The sequence below is a fragment of the Pseudophryne corroboree genome, chromosome 3 (genome assembly GCF_028390025.1).
Source record: "Pseudophryne corroboree isolate aPseCor3 chromosome 3, aPseCor3.hap2, whole genome shotgun sequence".
NCBI lineage: Eukaryota > Metazoa > Chordata > Amphibia > Anura > Myobatrachidae > Pseudophryne > Pseudophryne corroboree.
In genome coordinates this window covers 286715799-286738610 of record NC_086446.1, presented here as the reverse complement: position 1 = coordinate 286738610, position 22812 = coordinate 286715799, and the positions used below count along the sequence as shown (strand labels likewise).

General features: G+C 45.0%; 1 protein-coding gene across 2 annotated transcripts in view; it reads left to right on the top strand.

Moving 5' to 3' along the window:
* SLC17A9 (solute carrier family 17 member 9) overlaps positions 1–21685 on the top strand; it is a 69940-nt gene extending 48255 nt beyond the window's left edge. For both annotated transcript variants that reach the window (XM_063959261.1, XM_063959259.1), the window contains 2 exons: positions 13483–13512; positions 20560–21685. In XM_063959261.1, the coding sequence (XP_063815331.1) occupies positions 13483–13512; positions 20560–20717 (188 nt within the window). In that variant the 3' untranslated portion in view covers positions 20718–21685. The remainder of the gene's footprint in view (positions 1–13482; positions 13513–20559) is intronic.
* Positions 21686–22812: the final 1127 nt, after the last annotated feature.

Here is a 22812-nt window from a genome sequence, read left to right as displayed (position 1 = left end):
ATACAATACAATACAATTAAGTCTAATCAAGGGAAAATACGAGAGAAAGAGAAGAGAGGGAGAGAGAGAAATGGCTCACAGTAAGACAATATGATTACGGAGAGAACTTACGCACAAGGGGAACGATCGCATGCGCCTCGATATCCAGCTCCCGATTATCAGCAATGAGAACCGTTGAAGAGAGTGAAGTTGGATATGGTCGGCCTGCTATTTATGCCCCACACACAATACAATTCAATGGTCCCTACAATCTCATTGTTCATTGGACACAGGAATTCGGCTTCGCATTATAACAAAAGGTCATAGGTTGATTCATACAGGTGGGCTGTGACTATTTCCAACTGCTCAGGTGGGAGGGAAACTGGGTTTCCCGCCGCATGGGTAATAAAGTGCAAATAAAGTAAATGTTCATAAACTTCTCATGTCCATAACTATTCGCACGAGCGATTGATCTGCTTCAAACCAACACCGGAATATTTCTAATTAAATATTCTTCCGATGGATACTAGACACCCCTGTGTTACTCCTATCTGACCCTTCATATCAAACAAAGAGGGATTCCTCTGTTCATAAACATTCTATATTAACCAAACTTTCAGAATCTATCAAAGGGACCATGATCTATAAAATACATTATTTGTGAAAAATGTGTAACGATTGAGTCGCACGCTACGACTACACAAACTTTACCGTAAATACGCATACCGTGCACCAGCGGGTGCACGCAACAGCGGGTATGCGCCTTCACGGGAGAGCGCACGCATGCGCAGCGTGGACCAGTGTGAGGTGCAAATATGGCAGTGTGTATAGAGATATTTTTCTGACTTTGACAGTCCACCCTTTGGCAGTCAATAATAACTGCCACCTTCTAAAACATTTCAAAAAGGAGAAAAATATATGTCAGGGGTTAATTCATTTCCATGGTTGGGTGAGGGAGGAGAGAGGAGTAGGTGTGAAGAAGGTATGACCTAGTGTGATAGCAGAAGCATGTGTGTATGAGTCCATGTTTGGGGGGGTCATGTATCATCGTGCCGTACGTGTTGTAAATCAAGCTTCGAGGTATTGCGAAGTATACATTTGAATTCCTTCTTATCCCGTGGTACAGGTCTGTGGATGGGCTGTCAAACTTTACCGAGCTCTTTTCGGATTTTGAACAAAATGGGGAGCACATTTTAGTTGATGATACATGAATGGGGGAATATGTGATTGCTGATATCTGTGCCTGTATTCCCTATACTATGTGTGTCATTACCTGAGGGTTGTAGAAATGAAGAAAAGACATAATTACGGTAAATGCGGTGGTATTCTATGTCAGGTTAATGTACATCTGTCGGTTGAAGTTTTGTTCGGTATCAGTTGAAAGTCGTCTTCTTTGCGCTGTTTTGCTCCTTAAGCGTGAGCAATAAGCTTTGTCAATGCCATTAGATTTACAAAAAATGTTGGGCTAGCGTAATTTTAAGAATTCTAGGGAAACTGGGGATCCATGGCAAAGTTCATCAAGTGTCCATATCTCAAGTGGTCAAAACTTCTTCTTTGGTCTATCCGTTGTCTGTATAGCGTCTCATCAACTTCCTCGTCCAAGGGGGTCTTGTTATCTTGGAGAAAAACCAGAAAAACAGGTGAAAGAAACGGACCGTAGAAATCGCATTTTCATCACATCATTGTTTCTATCGTTGGGTCGTAAATCAAATCCAGATTAATTACAGTTTCCTCACTCCTCAAACTCATCACTCTGGTACTTTGTTTGCACCTCATTAAAGCCTGACCGCATCTAAATATCAAACCGATCGTTATGATAACACCTAAGATACATAGGAGAAACTTCCCAACATCCATTATGACTCCTTGAGCCCAGTCTCCCAAACCGGAGAACCAATTTCGCGGGTTCAACCATGACACCCAACCAGTCAGCTCATTACCTACAGCAGCAAGAGTGAGATTGTATTTTCGGCGAAATTCCCACTTTAATTGGAGAATATCGTCCATCTTTTGGTCTATGACCTCTACCGGATCCTCGGTGCTATTTGTGATATACGTGCAACACTTCACGCCGTACTGTGTTGCCAATGTAACACAATATCCGCCTGTCACTGCTGTGAGGTAATTAAGAACCATTCTATGCTGTACCAGTTCTGTTTTATAAGCTTGAAGTTCTCTTCCAGTGTATCTAAACGTGTCATCATACATTTCAGTGATATTATCTAACAAATTGGCGAGTGCGGAAATGTATCTATAATTCATCACTCCTCGAGCGGTGCGAGTGAAATCTAACGCCACCAGAACCTGAATCCCGGTGGATTCATGGATCAGATCAGAGGCCGGATGCTCTAACCTTTCTGACAGTTGTCTTTTAACGAGGTGCTCGTAATGAGTGTGAGTATAAGGAGCTTGGGCACCACGGTGTATGTCTTTCATTTTATCATGAGTTACAGTCATTACTTCAGGCAATACTCTTCCAATATAACACAATCCTTCAGAGTTTGGGGCAAGCCACTTGTACGCCTTTCTCCCGCATATGAAATATGCATCATCGGGGAGAACATATGGGACGGAGAAGGACATAACCATATTACACACCTTCCAGGTGAAATCTCCTAACCCTAATTCTTCCATCTGCTTAATACACGTATCAGGTTGTACGATATGTGCACAGTATCCTGGTGATACTTCTCCAACTCTCGTAATCCTATTTCCTAAGGTGTACCTATACCGGAAAGATTTTCCTCTACTGGCTATGTGGCGTACAAGCTCTGTATCTGTAGGCATTCTATCTGCTCTATGTGAAAAGGTCATGGTGTGGTTACTCCATGATACTTCCCAATTTCCCGGCTTTCTGGGATTGGAGATGTTAAAACATAATAGGGACCTATCCACGTGGTATTGGTGGAGCTTCAAACTAGGAGGGCTGGAGATATTAAACCTCCGGTCCACCGGTCTCCCACCATTTAACTCAAGTACCTCCCCTATCGTTAAAGGAAATGGTACTAGCCCTGATTTGCTATGACCCTGAGGTACTTGAGAGCATACCCAACAATCTGTTTTGTTTAATACATTACCCACTAAGGAGTGATAATCACTCAATGGATGCCGGTCCATATGGATATTAAAACTGGATTGGCATTTCTTAATGCACCCATCTTCAATGACATTGTTACAGAGCCTACAGATACAATTTTCTTCAGCTAACAATCCGTCACAATTTCTTCTATGGTCAATGCTATCGGATCGTTTTCTGATACTCGCCTTTGCTAGTTGGTTAGGTTGATCTTGGAAAACTACGCCTCCATCTTTATCATCAGAACTCATTCCAGAACCTCTATCGACCTCCATGGTACTCTCGCCGGAACAGACTGCTCTGGTCAACATCATGGTCAACAGGAAAATCCGGATCACAGTCTCTTGGGGCCAGTCCATCTTTGAGGAGGAGACGAAGAAGAATGAGAAGGAGGAAAAATACATTTGAGGGAGAGGGGATGGGAAGTGGAAAAAAAACAATAAAAGGGAGTGGGGAGTCGACAACAGCTCTCGGTCTTCAAGGCTCAGGTGCCGCCTCAGTCCTCCTGGAACAGACACTCCAGTGATACAACCTCTACCGTCTGTTCCTTATCACGGGACTTCTCTGGATCAGCAACCTTCTTGCAGTGGGATGAATGGACCCACGTCTCTCTCTCGGCAACTTGCAATGCTGTAGTGCTAGTCAATAAGACCTGGTATGGTCCTTCCCATCTGTCAATAAGGCAACCTGAGCGTAGAAAATTCCGTATCATTACATAATCCCCAGGTTCAATGTCATGACAATTACTATCAGGTAGATCAGGAATCACCAACTTCAGACTATCATTTTGATTCCTTAACTGTTTACTCATGTTAATCAAGTACTTTACAGTTACTTCATTGTTACATTTCAAATCATCCTGAGGGTTAATCATGACATGCGGTTGTCGACCAAATAAGATTTCAAAGGGGGACAGATTAAGAGGGGACCTGGGAGTGGTTCTGATACTGTACAATACAATGGGTAAAGCTTCTGGCCATGTCAATCCTGTCTCTGCCATCACTTTACTCAATTTATTTTTAATAGTGCTGTTCACTCTTTCGACCTTCGCACTCGCCTGTGGATGGTACGGAGTGTGCAGCTTGCTATCAATTCCCATCAACTTACACATTCCTTGAAAGACATCACCTGTAAAATGGGTACCCCTATCACTTTCGATTATTCTAGGGATACCATATCTACATACAAATTCCTGCACAATTTTCTTAGCTGTAAACATAGCGGTATTTGTAGCTGCAGGAAATGCTTCGACCCAATTCGAGAAAACATCTATACAAACAAGTACATATTTCAAATTCCGACAAGGGGGTAATTGAATGAAGTCAATTTGTATTACCTGGAAAGGGCCGCCGGCAGGTGGGATATGGGATGGTTCTGTAGGTATTGCCTTTCCAATATTCTTTCTCAGACAGGTAAGGCATGACATTGCTCTTTTACTCGCATGAGAGGAGAATCCTGGGGCGCACCAATAGGCTCTTACCAATGTGCACATTCCCTCCTTGCCTAGATGAGTCAGCCCGTGAGCTGCTTCAGCCAGACATGGAAGATATGCTCTGGGGGCCACTGGTTTACCATGTCCATCCGTCCAGAGTCCTGAGGACTCTTGGCCACATCCCTTTGCCTTCCAGACCGCTCTTTCCTGTGTGGAACACAAATTTTGCATTTTACACAACTTCTGTGTGTTGATGGTATTGAATACCATCAGTTGTGTGGTGTCTGTCTGTATGGGGGTAGCAGCTGCTAACTTAGCAGCTTCGTCTGCTCGGCTGTTACCAAGTGATACTGGGTCTTGGCTATATGTATGTGCTTTACATTTGATAACAGCCACTCTGTCGGGTTCCTGTATCGCTGTTAGAAGCCTTTTTATGTGAGCTGCATGCGCTACCGGTGTACCAGCTGCCGTCATGAAATTTCTGAGGCGCCATAGGGCTCCGAAATCATGGACTACCCCGAATGCGTATCTAGAATCGGTGTAGATATTGGCTGACTTACCCTTAGCCAATTCACATGCTCTGGTTAGGGCGACCAGTTCAGCAACCTGGGCTGAGTGAGGTGGGCCTAGCGGTTCCGCTTCTATGGTGTCTTGGTCATCTACGACTGCGTATCCAGTACACAAGTCTCCCGAGTCTGACTGTCTGTGACAACTACCGTCCGTGTAGAACGTGAGTTCTGCATCTTCCAGTGGGTTGTCACTGATGTCAGGCCTTGCGGTAAAATTTTGGGTCAAATATTCCATACAATCATGTGTATCTTCCTTTGTATTAAATCCTCCTTCCCCATCACTCTCACCTTCCACCCTTTGTGCCTGACCAGGCACACCTGGGAGATATGTTGCAGGATTTAATGCACTGCATCTCCTTATGGTGATGTTTACGGGGGCCATTAGTGCTAATTCCCATCTTGTAAACCTCGCTGATGAGACGTGTCTGGTTTGGGCAGAATTCAATAAGGCTGACACTGCATGTGGTGTATGGATTGTGAGGTTGTGGCCTAGCACGACATCTTCGCTTTTTGTCACTAGCAATGCTATCGCAGCAACGCTTCGCAAGCATGTGGGGAGGGATCGCGCTACCGTGTCTAGCTGAGCGCTGTAGTATGCAACTGGCCTGCTGGCATCACCGTGTTTTTGGGTTAGTACTCCTGCCGCGCAACCAGCATTTTCTGTTCCGTATAGTTCAAAGGGTTTCCCATAGTCTGGCATACCTAGTGCTGGTGCCTGCGTTAGGCACTGTTTGAGTCTCTCAAATGCTGTTTCGGACTCGTCTGTATGCGAAATCCTATCAGGTTTGTTTGAGGAGACCATTTCCTGCAAAGGTAACGCTAAAATGGAAAACCCTGGGATCCAATTACGGCAATACCCACACATTCCTAAAAACGTTCTGATCTGTTGCTGGGTTTGTGGCAGGGTCATGTCTCTAATTGCTTGGATTCTATCAGCGGTCAGGTGTCTCAGTCCTTGTGTTAGACAGTGTCCCAAATATTTTACCTTAGTTTGGCATAATTGCAACTTGTCTTTGGACACCTTGTGTCCGGTGTCTGAAAGATGAAACAGGAGCTGTTTCGTATCCTTCAGAGATGCTTCCAGTGAATCTGAACACAGTAATAAATCGTCCACATACTGTATCAATACTGATCCACTGTCTGGTTGGAAAGACTGTAAACAATCATGCAAAGCCTGGGAAAATATACTTGGACTATCTATGAAACCTTGGGGCAATCGAGTCCACGTGTATTGGACTCCTCTGTATGTGAATGCAAACAAATATTGGCTGTCAGGGTGCAGAGGTTCCGAAAAGAAAGCGGAGCAGAGGTCAATAACAGTGAAAAATTTGGCAGTGGGAGGGATTTGCATTAGGATGACAGCTGGATTTGGCACTACGGGGAACTGACTCTCAACTATTTTGTTAATCCCCCTTAGATCCTGCACTAGCCTGTAACCCCTCCCCCCACTCTTCTTAACAGGGAAGATGGGACTATTGGCAGTGCTGGACGTTCTTACCAGAATGCCCTGTTGTAGCAAGCGCTCTATTACTGGGTAAACTCCTAACTCCACCTCCTGGCTTCAGAGGATACTGTGGGATTTTTGGAGCTATCCTACCATCTTTTACTTGTACAACTACTGGAGCTACGTTTGCCATTAATCCAGTGTCCTGTCCGTCTTTTGTCCAAAGTGACTCTGGTATCTGAGATGTCATTTCTTCTACTTGGGATGGATTCCTATTTGTCATAATGGTATGTGACATTAATTTTGATGGGGAGTCTAACATGTCTCGCACTTCCTGAGCGTGATTCTCAGGTATGTCCAAGAATACACCTTCAGGAGTACAATAAATGACGCACCCCATTTTACACAGTAAGTCTCTTCCCAGGAGATTGGTTGGTGCCGATGCAGCCAGCAAAAAGGAATGCTTGGTATGCAAAGGCCCTATGGTAATCTCGGCTGGTTTGCTAACAGGGTAGTGCTGGACTACTCCTGTTACTCCCATGGCTGGAATTGTCCTACCAGTGGTTCTCATGCCCACTGTCGAATTTATCACTGACTTGGCCGCCCCTGTGTCTACAAGAAAGTTTAAAGTTTTACCAGCTACATTAATTGCGACCTCGGGTTCACTTTCAAGGTTGGCAATCAATTTCACTGGCTGCAGATTACAGGTATGGCCACACCCCTATTGGGTATGGTGACCTCCCTGAATCCCGCTGGCAGCAACTATTTGTGAGGGAGATAGTTGGGAACTACCAGAGGCATGCCAGTCTCTGTTTGGGGGATATCTTTTTGTTTCCCCTGTATGTGGCTCATAACTCCGTTTCTGCGGACCTTGCTCCCAATGTCGTGTGTCGTGTCGTTGTCTAGGGGGTTGGTATGATCTTTGCGAATTTTTCGCTCTACAGTCTCGTGCATAGTGTCCCTGTCTTTGACAAGAATAACATGTTATCATAGTTGACTTACCCACAGGGTTGGATGGTACATACGCAGGCTGCTTTGTGGTCAGAGCCTGTATACTTACTGACATTAGCTTATCACTCTGCGACTCCCTGTGTCTGGTGATGTTTCGGTCGTGATCAATAGCAGCCTCTCTCAAAGTGGACACTGACAGACCTCGCCAACATGGTTGCGTGGTCTGTACCCTTGCCTTTAATGTTTCCTTCAAACCATCCATTAGTACAGATACTGCTACTTCTCGATGGTTTGGATTTGTCCTAATGTCCTCTATACCAGTGTACTTTGCCATTTCTAATAGTGCCCGGTGAAAATATTCTGCAGCTGTTTCTGACTCTTTTTGTTTAATGGAAAATATTTTGTTCCATTTAACAACTGCTGGGAAATGCTCCTTTAACTGTAAGTTTATCCTTCTTACGTTATCTTTGTTGTACACATCTGTAAGAGGTACATCCAGATCTAGTCCACAATCAGCTAAAAATTGAGCTGAGTCGACATTGGAGGGTAAACAAGCTTTTAGCAATATCTGCCAATCTTTATTATTGGGCTCTAAAGTGTTTCCTAAGTCTGTGATGTATTTTTGGCTGGCAACTAAATCTTTTCTAGGGTCAGGGAATTCAGACACTATGGTCCTTAATTCCATTCGGGAAAATGGGCTGTACATGGCAATGTTCCTTATGGGAGTGGCTCCTGATACATCTGTTTTCCCATTGGGAACTGCTATTACCCTAACAGGAGTAATTCTAACAACCTCATTCTGTGTAGATTCTACAGCTTGTGGTGAAATAGTCTCAGCATAATGCATGGTGCCGTACTTACCAGTTGATACGACCTCACCTATCCCTCCGCTAGGGGCCTTTACTAATCTCGTGGGTGTTGCTGTGCCTACTGTGGTCTCTGCTATGGTGGCTGCTAGAGAGAGCGCTGAAATCGTTGTCGCTTCGTCCTCTTGATCACACTCCTGAGGAAAGTTCAAAACAGGGTACAACTTGCACGGGTTAATACTTGCATGGGTTAATGGGTTAACATTATCATTAACATTTACACAGTTACTAAGTGATTTTGTGTTACACTTTAGTGCGTCTTTCTCCGTAATCAACTTCTCTCCTGATATATATGGTGGCGGCGGGGCCGTGGCAATCAGTTTTCTGTTAGAGCCAGATCCCGCCGCCTGAGCCAAACCTCTCTGTATCTCACCTTCCTGTTGCCACAACTGTAAATAATCATAATGTTGAACTCGTCTCTTTGTTGATTTTATGAGACATATCCTCCTCCTTAAATTTTGTAACACCTCTGGGCTGAAGCTACCTATTCTTGGGAATTTCTCCCGGTCTTGTACCGTCATTCTCTCCCATTCATCACATAAAACCTCTGTGTGACTTCCATATTTCTCACACATGATATACCTGGCCGACCCAATTGGTCGGACCACTGAATCAACCCGAACCGAGGTTGATCGCCCCCTACCTGAACAACTGGCCCCCATAACTCTGCAGGCGTTGCTTGCTCTACCTCTGATCTCTATATCAAGGTCTTCAGCGAACCCTTACAGAAAACCAGATTGTTCACAATAGGCTGACGGTGGCGGTTTACCGAGTACCCCACTCACTCGCCCACGCCGACCAATGCGACCTGATCACACCGATATGGTGCTGGCGCACTCGACCCAGGGCACCTATGAAAACCGTTGTTTACTGGAACATGCGAGGGTTATCCGCAGAACACTTACTCTTTCCAGTAAAGGTGAGGTTTGTCAGATAGTTCCTGAGTGACCAGCGAACTTCCCTTCTTGAAAAATAAAAAATTACACAAATCACGTCAGAATGTACAAATAGCGTTTGTGACCCCTTTACTCTAATAGTACTAGGTCAGATTACTAACTACTGTACACAATTACGTGCGGTCCAGTCGTTCAGTACACAAACAACTAAGCTTGTGTACGGAAAGACCAATGGAATCGAAACTTACGACTGCGAATTCCTTCAGCCAGAGCTTGTACGGCCTATATGGGTCTTGCACCAACCCTTCTCTTGGTGTTGTGCCTCTGAACTGTATAGCGGACTTCCCTGTTTACTGTACCTGGACCTGCTGGTCTACTATGACCTCCTGGTCTTGTTCTGTACGACCTCCTGGTCTTGTTCTATACTGGTCCGCTATACTCTAATGCTCAAATATTATGTTTAACCAAGGATGCCTCCCTAGCCACCGTGCACGTCACTTACACGCGTGTACCTCACGAGTACTCGACTTTTCTTGTGGTTCAACCTTTAAGTTATATAAACTTATGTAATACAAAAACACTCACTCATCACATGTACACTTTTGCTTCTATTTCTATTTCTGCGCAGAAATTTTTCTTTAGCCCAACTGTGTTACCAATTAGGAGCAGGATCTGTTAATTTAAATTTTGGATTTCCAAAAATAGACTTGCGTTATTTATCGCCTGTGGCGCTATTTACCGCTTTGCGTTACTTACCGCGTTGCGTTAAAAATCAACTTATCGTGACTTGAGCTACGTGGGCGTAACCGGACGCTCCGTTGCGTAACGTACGCTGCGTGCGTCGGTCTTTGGATTGCGTACGCAAGTCTTTGTTAGAGACACGTATACGCAAAGCAAAGATCCACCGTAACACAATTTATATTTTTATCAATGTAGATGATCCCTGGTCATCTACCACACAACACACTGACTTCGCCTTATCTCCCAGGCAAAACTGTGTGTTTGTCTATCTTTTAACTATATTACCTTTACTCTTAAACTATGAAATAACAGCAAATCTCTTTTGGCACTTTTTTTATCAACTATAAAACTGGCAGACAGGAGAATGATATACGAAAATGAAACGGAAATGCAGATATATATGTGTGCGTGCGTGTGTACGCAAGACAGAAAAATAAACAGTTTTAAAAGACACTAGCGTTTTGTTCTTACCTCCGGTTCCCGGATTCCTTCAGCACTCTTTTATCTAAGCGAAGCAGACGCTTATCCCGTCAGCACTACGAGACAACCTCCCGCCCTTTGCTGAGGGATAATGTCTGCTGATCTACCTAGTGCAGATATGTGAAGGACAGGACGAGCCGCCAATTGATAAAGCTGAATATTTATCGTATATAAAACACTTTTTAAGAGGTCTAAGAACACTATACGCTATCTACGTAAGAAGTACTGTAAGGGTACGCAAGTTGCGTAGCGATCGCTCAGCCGTAGTCGAGACGCTCAAGCGTCACGTTCGCTTACGGCCCAGTGATCACAGGCAGGCACGCTATTGGCTGCCGACTAACGTAATGATTCGCTATAGCGTAGCGTACGCTCGGGACCACGAGGAGATCACCAGCGGTGCGGACGCTTACAACGTTAAACCTTTATATCTATACCTTCAACAGTGAGATACACAGTATACCTTAGTGTAGAGACAGAGTGTAAGTGCAACCTGGTGTAACCTGATTAACTACAAAGCTGCTTGAGCGTCACCGACGCTCAGAGAATACTTAACACTAAAAAGAATACACAGATACCTGGGCTTAGGGTCCGAAACCTATTATATGTATTATGACTATTATACTTGCAAAAAGAATCACAGTACAAAGCATACACTACAATATAACATAAACCAACTAACCAGATAACTATACAGGAAATACAATACAATACAATTAAGTCTAATCAAGGGAAAATACGAGAGAAAGAGAAGAGAGGGAGAGAGAGAAATGGCTCACAGTAAGACAATATGATTACGGAGAGAACTTACGCACAAGGGGAACGATCGCATGCGCCTCGATATCCAGCTCCCGATTATCAGCAATGAGAACCGTTGAAGAGAGTGAAGTTGGATATGGTCGGCCTGCTATTTATGCCCCACACACAATACAATTCAATGGTCCCTACAATCTCATTGTTCATTGGACACAGGAATTCGGCTTCGCATTATAACAAAAGGTCATAGGTTGATTCATACAGGTGGGCTGTGACTATTTCCAACTGCTCAGGTGGGAGGGAAACTGGGTTTCCCGCCGCATGGGTAATAAAGTGCAAATAAAGTAAATGTTCATAAACTTCTCATGTCCATAACTATTCGCACGAGCGATTGATCTGCTTCAAACCAACACCGGAATATTTCTAATTAAATATTCTTCCGATGGATACTAGACACCCCTGTATTACTCCTATCTGACCCTTCGTATCAAACAAAGAGGGATTCCTCTGTTCATAAACATTCTATATTAACCAAACTTTCAGAATCTATCAAAGGGACCATGATCTATAAAATACATTATTTGTGAAAAATGTGTAACGATTGAGTCGCACGCTACGACTACACAAACTTTACCGTAAATACGCATACCGTGCACCAGCGGGTGCACGCAACAGCGGGTATGCGCCTTCACGGGAGAGCGCACGCATGCGCAGCGTGGACCAGTGTGAGGTGCAAATATGGCAGTGTGTATAGAGATATTTTTCTGACTTTGACACCAGTAAATTAGAAAAGGCAGACCAAGGCGGGCCCTGATGTGCCCCCGTTGTTACAAACTGACTGGGGGGTACAGAACTCCCAAAACCTGAACTCTCCGCAGCCATGTTATCCCCAAATGCATCTGGGACATCATAACTGCGCACGGCGGAATCAGCCCCAGACCCATCACCCCCTGTAGCTGACATGATATGAAAGCGTAAACCACGTGCGACACAGTACGATATCGGCAGATATAATACCTAACGCAAATCCCCCCGTGCAGTGTGACGGCACAAACCGAGGATTTCTGAGGTAAAATGTGACTGAAAAACACAGAGAAAAATACAAAATACGTATATCCTGTGAAATACCTATATTATCTAATAACCCTGACGCACGGAGCCCCCTCAGGTTACAGAATATAGGGATAGCAGTAGGAGTGAGATACATGGAGTAGAGATCACCCATCAGCTATATGCACACACACACACACAGTCACATGTACAATGCAGGAATTATGACAAACAATAAAACTGCACTGGACTAGCAATACTATTACAGAGTAAAGCTATGTATATAAACAGATATATCAATGCACGGTAAAAACTGGATGAACATCACAGGGTACTTGTACTAAATAACCCTGAAGTATGCACTTGTTCTAAACTAACACTGTCTAAACGACATGTAGAATACTTAAGTGTCCTGTAAATGCACAGCACTGATGATGCAGGCGGCTTTACAGAGGAGGCATCGCCCAGCAGTCCCAGAATCAGCGCAGCCGTGTGTAATGGCACCCAAACGCTGACAGGGAGTGAGGGAGACAGAGAGATGCAGCTCCAGGGTGGGAACATTTACTCTAAATGGCGCCCAGGGGCTGGGGGGAGGGGCTAGAGGCCAGAGCCTTATCCCCTTGCTGGACTTCACCACCGAGTGCTGCAGGCCTTAATAAAATGGATTATAGCCTAATCCGACCTGTGCCCTTGCCCTGGTGGTCTAGTGGGGTCCCTGTACGGCCACAGTGTCCACACCAGCGCGCGCGGCCCGCCTCCTAATGGCCGCGCCGGATCGCGATTGCCTGTTAGCTGCCTGCTTACAAACTGAGCTCCTGTGCACGGAGGCGGGGTTATAGAGGAGGCGGCGCTGAGCATCTTGGGAACAGTCGAAGCTTTTAGCCTGTTGGTGTCTCGGATCAAGATCCTACTCTACACCCCCGATGTTATTCCCTGTGGAATACCAGTGTACTCCGCTGCAGAAAAGTTCTTAGAGCTAGAGAAACCAGCATCAATTGGAGCATTACAAATTTCACAGGGCTTGATCAACTTGTAGCCAATCAGAGCAATAAGATATTTATAGTGCTGGACTTCAACAGTAGAATGTTCAACGAGACTAGTTGAAGTTTTAACCAATAACAGTATTAGAACATGCAGAGTGCAAACGTTAACCAAGATAAATGCAATAAAAATTGCAAGAAACTTTGTGTATGTGCGTCTGTGTTGTTCTACTGTGGTAACAACTCATCTCTACTAAATTTATAGGTGTGGCTAACACAGGAGGTGCTTTACTTGGTAAGTAATAAACTGGTTAGTAACTCTTCTAATTTCTTTTTTTTTATGCTTGTTTAGTTTCATGGCCGAATGAGGCTCTGTCTGAAAATAAGATTTTAAACCTACCGGTAAATCTTTTTCTCCTAGTCCGTAGAGGATGCTGGGGACTCTGTAAGGACCATGGGGTATAGACGGGCTCCGCAGGAGACATGGGCACTCTAAAGAACTTTAGAATGGGCGTGCACTGGCTCATCCCTCTATGCCCCTCCTCCAGACCTCAGTTAGAGAAACTGTGCCCAGAGGAGATGGACAATATGAGGAAAGTATATTGTTAATCTAAGGGCAAGATTCATACCAGCCCACACCATCCACACCGTATAACCTGGAATATACGCAACCAGTTAACAGTATGAACAAAAACCAGTATCAGCTAAAGACTGATCTCAACTGTAACATAACCCTTATGTAAGCAACAACTATATACAAGCCTTGCAGATTTTGTCCGCACTGGGACGGGCGCCCAGCATCCTCTACGGACTAGGAGAAAAAGATTTACCGGTAGGTTTAAAATCTTATTTTCTCTTACGTCCTAGAGGATGCTGGGGACTCCATAAGGACCATGGAGTTTATACCAAAGCTCCAGACCGGGCGGGAGAGTGCGGACGACTCTGCAGCACCGACTGAGCAAACGCAAGGTCCTCATCAGCCAGGGTATCAAACTTATAGAATTATGCAAAAGTGTTTGAACCTGACCAAGTAGCTGCTCGGCAAAGCTGTAAAGCCGAGACGCCTCGGGCAGTCGCCCAAGAAGATGCCACCTTCCTAGTGGAATGGGCCTTTACTGAATTTGTTAACGGCAATCCCGCCGTAGAATGAGCCTGCTGAATCTTGTTACAGATCCAGCGAGCAATAGTCTGCTTCGAAGCAGGAGCGCCAACTCTGTTGGCTGCATACAGGACAAACAGTGCTTCTGTTTTCCTAACTCGAGCCGTCCTGGCTACATAGATTTTTAAGGCCCTGACTACATCCAGGGACTTGGAATCCTCCAAAGTCACCCGTAGCCACAGGCACCACAATAGGTTGGTTCATATGAAATGAAGAAACCACCTTAGGTAAAAATTGAGGACGAGTCCTCAACTCTGCTCTATCCACATGGAAGGTCAAATAGGGGCTCTTGTGAGACAAGGCCGCCAATTCGGACACCCGCCTTGCAGATGCCAAGGCCAACAACATGACCACCTTCCAAGTGAGAAATTTCAATTCAGCCGTTTGAAGAGGTTCAAACCAGTGAGACTTCAGGAACAGTAACACCACATTAAGGTCCTAGGGTGCCACTGGGGGCACAAAAGGAGGCTGGATGTGCAGCACTCCCTTTACAAAAGTCTGGACTTCTGGGAGAGAAGTCAATTCCTTCTGAAAGAAAATAGATAGGGCCGAAATCTGTACCTTAATGGATCCTAATTTTAGGCCCATATCCACTCCTGTCTGTAGAAAGTGGAGAAAACGGCCCAGATGGAAATCTTCCGTAGGAGCATTCTTGGCTTCACACCAAGAAACTTATTTCCTCCAGATACGGTGATAATGTTTGCCGTCACCTCCTTCCTAGCCTTTATCAGAGTAGGGATGACCTCCTCCGGAATACCTTTCCCAGCTAGGATTCGTTGTAAAACCGCCATGCCGTCAAACGTAACCACGGTAAGTCTTGGAACACGCAGGGCCACTCTTGTAACAGGTTCTCCCTGAGAGGAAGAGGCCAAGGATCTTCTGTGAGCATCTCCTGAAGATCTGAATACCAGGCCCTTCGAGGCCAATATGGAACAATGAGGATTGTTCTCACTCTTTTTTGTCTTATGATTCTCAATATTTTTGAGATGAGAGGAACAGGGGGGGAACACATAGACCGACTGAAACACCCAAGGTGTCACCAGGGCGTCCACCGCTACTGCCTGAGGGTCCCTTGACCTGGCACAATACCTCCCGAAGCCTCTTGTTGAGGCGTGACGCCATCATGTCTATGTGAGGAATTCCCCAAAGACTTGTTATCTCTGTAAAAACGTCTTGATGAAGTCCCCACTCTCCTGAATGGAGATCGTGTCTGCTGAGGAAGTCTGCTACCCAGTTGTCCACTCCCGGAATGAAGACCGCTGACAGAGCGCTTACGTGATTTTCCGCCCAGCGCAGAATCCTGGTGGCTTCCGCCATTGCCACTCTGCTCCTTGTCCCGCCTTGGCGGTTTACATGAGCCACGGCTGTGACGTCTGATTGAATCAGAACCGGCAGGTCGCGAAGAAGATTCTCCGCTTGTCGTAGGCCGTTGTATGTGGCCCTCAATTGCAGTACGTTGATGTGTAGACAAGCCTCCTGGCTTGACCATAGGCCCTGATAATTTCTTCCTTGTGTGACTGCTCTCCATCCTCGGAGACTCGCGTCCGTGGTCACCAGAACTCAGTCTTGAATGTCGAACCTGCGACCCTCTAGAAGGTGAGCACTTTGCAGCCACCATAGGAAAGGCACCCTGGCCCGGGGTGACAGGCTTATCTTCTGATGTATTAGCAGATGGGACCCTGACCACTTGTCCAGGAGGTCCCACTGAAACGTCCTTGCATGAAACCTGCCGAAGGGGATGGCCTCGTAGGCTGCCACCATTTTCCCCAGAACTCGAGTGCATTGATGAACAGACACTCTTTTAGATTTTAGCAAGTCTCTAACCATGTTCTGGAGGTCCTGGGCTTTTTCCATCTGGAGAAAAACCCTCTTCTGTTCCGTGTCCAGAATCATGCCTAGGAATGATAGTCGAGTCGTTGGAATCAATTGTGACTTTGGCAGATTGAGAATCCAACCGTGTTGTTGTAGCACTCTCAGGGAGAGCGACACGCTCTTCTGCAATTGATCTCTCGATCTTGCTTTTATCAGGAGATCGTCCAAGTATGGGATAATTGTGACTCCCTGCCTGCGCAGGAGCACCATCATCTCTGCCACCACCTTGGTGAAAATCCTCGGGGCCGTGGAAAGCCCAAACGGCAATGTCTGAAACTGGTAATGACAGTCCCGTACAGCGAATCTCAGGTACGCCTTATGAGGAGGATATATGGGGACATGAAGGTATGCATCCTTTATGTCGAGTGACACCATAAAATCCTCCCTTCCAGACTGGAGATCACAGCCCGGAGCGATTCCATCTTGAATTTGAACTTTTTCAAGTACAGGTTTAGGAATTTTAGATTTAAAATGGGTCTGACCGAACCTTCCGGCTTCGGGACCACGAACAGGGTCGAATAGTACCCTTTCCCCTGTTGAACTAGGGGAACCTTGACAATCACTTGCTGTTGATACAGCTTTTGAATTGCAGCTAACACTACTTCCCTCTCTGGGGAAGAAGCTGGCAAGGCCGACTTGAAAAATCGGCGAGGGGGCACCTCCTCAAATTCCAGTTTGTAGCCTTGGGATACAATATCCATCGCCCATGATCCACGTCTGATAGAACCCGGACCTGGCTGAAGAGTCAAAGACGTGCCCCCACCGGTGCGGACTCCCTCAGTGGAGCCCCAGCGTCATGCGGTGGATTTAGTAGAAGCCGGGGAGGACTTCTGCTCCTGGGAACTAGCCGGAGCAGGAGCTCTCTTTCCTCTACCCTTACCTCTGGCGAGGAAAGATGAGCCCCGACCTCTTCTGGACTTATGTGACCGAAAGGACTGCATCTGATATTGTGGAGTTTTCTTTTGCTGCGGGGGAACAAAAGGCAAAAAGGTAGATTTACCCGTGGTAGCTGTGGCAACCAGGTCCGCGAGACCTTCCCCAAATAAAACTTCACCTTTGTATGGCAAAATCTCCATATGCTTCTTTAAGTCGGCATCACCCGTCCATTGGCGGGTCCACAGGGCTCGCCTAGCAGAAATCGCCATGGCGTTGGCTCTCGAACCCAGCAGCCCAACGTCTCTTTGAGCGTCCCTCATATATAACGCTGCGTCTTTAATGTGGCCGAAGGTCAATAAAATGGTATCCCTATCTAGGGTATCAAGGTCAGCTGACAAGGTATCTGTCCAAGCTGCAACCGCACTACACACCCATGCCGATGCTATTGCCGGTCTGAGCAAAGCACCTGTATGCGCATAAATAGACTTTAAAGTAGTTTCCTGTCTGCGATCAGCAGGATCCTTGAGGGCTGCCGTGTCCGGAGACGGTAGCGCCACTTTCTTGGACAGGCGTGTTAAAGCCTTGTCCACCCTGGGTGAGGATTCCCAACGTACCCTGTCCTGTGCAGGGAAAGGATACGCCATAAGAATCCTCTTGGGAATCTGCAGTTTTTTATCTGGAGTTTCCCAAGATTTTTCAAATAACTCGTTAAGCTCATGGGATGGGGGAAAGGTTACCTCGGGTTTCTTTTCCTTATACATGCGCACCCTCGTGTCAGGGACCGATGGGTCATCTGTGATATGCAAAACATCTTTTATTGCAACAATCATATAATGAATACTTTTTGCCACCCTTGGGTGTAACCTCGCTTCATCGTAGTCGACACTGGAGTCAGAGTCCGTGTCGGTATCAATGTCTGCTATTTGGGATAGGGGACGTTTTTGAGACCCAGAAGGGCCCGGTGACCCAGCCGAAGCCGTGGATTTACTCCCTGCTTTTTCCCTGGACTCTGCTTTGTCCAATCTCTTATGTAATAAGGTCACATTTGCATTTAAAACATTCCACATGTCCATCCAATCATGAGTCAGCGTTGCCGACGGAGACGCCACAATCATCTGCTCCACTTCCTCCTTAGCTGAGCCTTCCGCATCAGACATGCCGACACACTCGTACCGACACCCCCACACACAGGGATATAGTTATAAGGAGACAGTTCCCCAATAAGGCCCTTTGGAGAGACAGAGAGAGAGTATGCCAGCACACACCCAGCGCCAACTGACACTGGAAAATAAACTCCCAGATAATAGCGCTTTTATATTAATCACTGTGTTAATACACTCACTGCGCCTTACAAGTGCCCCCCCCCCCTCCTCTTTTCAGCCCTGTGTCACCGTGTTCAGCAGGGGAGAGACCGGGGAGCCAGCTTCTCTGCAGATCTCTGTGGAGAAAATGGCGCTGGTTAGTGCTGAGGGACCAAGCTCCGCCCCCTCCAGCGGTGGGCTTCGGTCCCGCTCAAAGTATCTCAAAACTGGCGGGGGATTCAAAGAATTACTGCCTCCACTGCGGAGGTCCAACCTAATAATGCCAGATATAAAGGTTTTATTGCTGCCCAGGGCGCCCCCCCTGCGCCCCGCACCCATCAGTGCCCGCTAGTGTGTGTGTTGTGTGGGAGCAATGGTAACGCTGCGCGCTTACCTCAGTGAAGATCTGAAGTCTTCTGCCGCCTTGAAGTCTTCTTTTCTTCTTATACTCACCCGGCTTCTATCTTCCGGCTCTGCAAGGAGGACGGCGGCGGCGCGGCTCCGGGACGAACAGCGAGGGGAGACCTGCGTTCCGACTCCCTCTGGAGCTAATGGTGTCCAGTAGCTTAAGAAGCAGAGCCTATCACTTAAGTAGGTCTGCTTCTCTCTCCTCAGTCCCACGATGCAAGGAGCCTGTTGCCAGCAGTGCTCCCTGAAAATAAAAAACCTAACAAAATTCTTTATCGGAGAAACTCAGGAGAGCTCCCCTGTAATGCACCCAATCTCCTCTGGGCACAGGATCTTACTGAGGTCTGGAGGAGGGGCATAGAGGGAGGAGCCAGTGCACACCCATTCTAAAGTTCTTTATAGTACCCATGTCTCCTGCGGAGCCCGTCTATACCCCATGGTCCTTACGGAGTCCCCAGCATCCTCTAGGACGTAAGAGAAATATTTTTACGGATAATCTGCCCTTTTTTCTTTTTTTTTCCATTTAAACCGTGATCATTTTTCTAGGCTCCAGCAGCTCATATGCCAATGCTGTCTGTGACTGACTGTTTTGCCCTACATATGTCCTGGACAGCAACATAATATGTTATGTATACCCCATGGTCCTTACGGAGTCCCCAGCATCCTCTAGGACGTAAGAGAAATATTTTTACGGATAATCTGCCCTTTTTTCTTTTTTTTTCCATTTAAACCGTGATCATTTTTCTAGGCTCCAGCAGCTCATATGCCAATGCTGTCTGTGACTGACTGTTTTGCCCTACATATGTCCTGGACAGCAACATAATATGTTACAAGTCCTTTGACTGTGTCTAAAAAAAATTACCTGAAAAGTGACAGGTTTCCCGTAGATTTTTGGACAACGCTTCAAACTCCCCCCCCCCCCCCCCCCCCAAAAAAAAAGTCCTAAAAACAAACCACCTCCGTCTGTACAGCTTATTTCCACCATAAATCCCCCCCTCATCCCATTACATGAGTTTGGATACGGATACTCACATAATTCATTAGTCAAAAAAAAAGTGCATTACCTTCTGTTTGCATCTTGAAATTGAGCTCTGTTTTAAGCTAATTCTTCTCAACACCCATCTATTTGTTGAATGGAGGGGACATGGGTTTAGTAAAGGATTGTTTTATAGTTCTGTGCATGAGTAATACAGTTGTTTCCCCAGCAGAGGTCTCCATACTATGACAGTTGATCTCAGCCCGTTATACAGGCATGTATTGGGCACAAATGGTCATATATATTTTTAAATAATGATACAATAGAGTTGTATTAATTTCTGCTGAATGTTGTACATGATGACAAGTTTCTGCATCTGGTAGAACGCATTTAGTAGCTGCCGGAGAAACCATTGTCATTCCGTTCTGAGAACTATTCTGGACTAGGTTAATATATTATTGAGTGATTGTATATGATGTAACCGTTCAAATCTTTGAACCTATCATCCAGGGTTTGGTTTATATATTTGCTAGTGTCCCATTCTGAGTGTGTGCAAGGGTTGCCTTCACTTGCACGGTTCCTGCACAAAATGATTTGTGTGTGTATATGTATATGTATATATGTATATATGTATATATATATATATATATATATATATATATATATATATATATATATATATATATATATATATATATATAATTAATTTAAAACTTCTAGTCTTATTATAATGTTTTGCCTCTGTTCTAGGTGTCGTTTGGGTCTATCTGTCTGGTTACCTCATTGAAACCACAGGTTCCTGGGCCCCTATGTTCCACCTGGTGGTCGCTGTGAATGTGTTGGGTTTACTTGTGTTCCTGGAGTTTGCAAAGTCTGAAAGAATGGACGTGGATATGATTCACATCTAGCTGGGAGAGAGAGTGTATTCAGCGTTTCCAAGTGTAAGACCTGGGGAGAGGTGGCACTTTGGACCAGAACTGAGATTATGTTTTTCTACTTGCCCTCTAATACATCTTACAGGGCACACAGAGACTGAAGTTGCTGGGCATCTCCTGCCAGAGGTACATGGCACTTACAGTTGCTAAACTGATCAAGGGAAAAGATAAAGCAGTGACCACTGTACTTTCTGTATTAAGAGACCTAGAAATTAAACCAAAATCTGGTATAAGGTACACAGGAGTCAATTCAAGAAGCAGTGAAAAGTGTGGAGAAGTGAGACCGTGGAGAAGTTGCCCATGGCAACCTATCAGCATTGAAGTAACATTTATAATTTGCGTACTATAAAATTATACAGTGGCTCACTTTCCTACACTTTTCGCTGCTTCATGAATAGACCCCATAGTGGAGACGGTGGAGGAGATGTACTAAGCCTTGAAAAGTGATACTTTTTCACCATGAAATGTATAAGCCAATCGGCTCCTAACTGCCATGTTACAGGCTGGGTTTGAAAAATAACAGGAGCTGGTTGGTTAATACTTTATCACTGTGAAATGTATCCGTTTTCAAGACTTGGTACATCTTGCCTTCTAGAGAATGCTATATACATTTCTAGGGGTTTGCAGTGGAAAACAGAGTTTGCACCGCAGCTTTTTTTTGTTGTTAAGATCTTAATTTATTCAATATTGTAGAGGAACTCCTGACCAGTCACCAATATATCATATCAACCTTACCATCCCAATTGTGTACATTTTAATTTTGATGTGTTTGTATACCATATACATACAACAATATGCATATACATTACAGAAAATACTTGAGCAGTAAATAATACATAAATGCAACTTGACAACCAATTCTTCCCCAGCACATTCCATAATATGTGTTTAATGTCAGTCATACTCTGAAAATCTTAATAAATCTTATTGAGTTTTTACCATTTTTTTTCCTTTTACTGTTCTACATGGAGAAGAGATCATCTGAACAAATATTTGTCTAATAAGCAACCATGGTGGCATAAAAATGCATCTCACGGTTTATATATGTGTACTCATGAACAGCGTTGCACTTACTGAAAGGGCGCTTACATTTGCCAGATCTAAAGTGTGGGTTGGCTGTGCTGAGCACATCCATAGTGCTTTGAATAAAGAAAGATACTGGGCTCAATCATTCTGTTGTCGGCACACCATCCCCAGTCACACTATTTTATGAACCAGCCAGTTCTCTCCCGGCTCTCAGCACTGACAGTCAATGGCTGCATGTGTAATTGTGCAGTGTTCTCTGTAAATAGCATGACTTTTCCAAAGTGGACATCACTTTTAAGGCACTATCTTCATTATATGTATACTTTTTTTATGCTACTTTGTTGTTAATTCTTGATAAAAAGCAATCATGGAAACCAGGTTGGCAGTAAACTTGGCAACAGCATAAAATAACCTGAAGTTGCATTACCAGCTAGGTCAGTAAACCTTTTAAGTTCACCACTTTAGAATAACTTTGGGCCTTATTCAGGTTTTTTAAGCAAACCAAAAAAGCACACTAATGGGCAAAACCATGTTGCACTGCAGGTTGGGCAGATGTAACATGTGCAGAGAGATTTAGATTTGGGTGGGCTGTCAAAATCTGAATTGCAGTGTAAAAATAAAGCAGACAGTATTTACCATGCAAAGAAACCATATAACCCACCCAAATCTAATTCTCTCTGAATGTTACATCTACCCCACCTGCAGTGCTGCATGGTTTTGCCCATAAGTGCTTTTTTGGTTTGCTGTCAAACCTGAATAACCTCCTTTGTTGGGAGTGGCTCTGAGATATAGACGCTGATAGCTCAGTGACTGGTTTTTGGTCAGGACAAACCATGTAATATAATTCCACAAAGCAGCCCCAGGATCTTCGGTACTTGAGTAGGGTGAACTCCTCCATTCCTACGACAACCAAAATATCCCAGCTTCTGTATAAAGCACTAACATGATTCCATTTTGAATATTGTGTAGAACTGTCGACTTCAGAAAATGAGAACAACCTCTCTTTAAAATACTTCACATTCTGAAATTGGAACTAATGTCA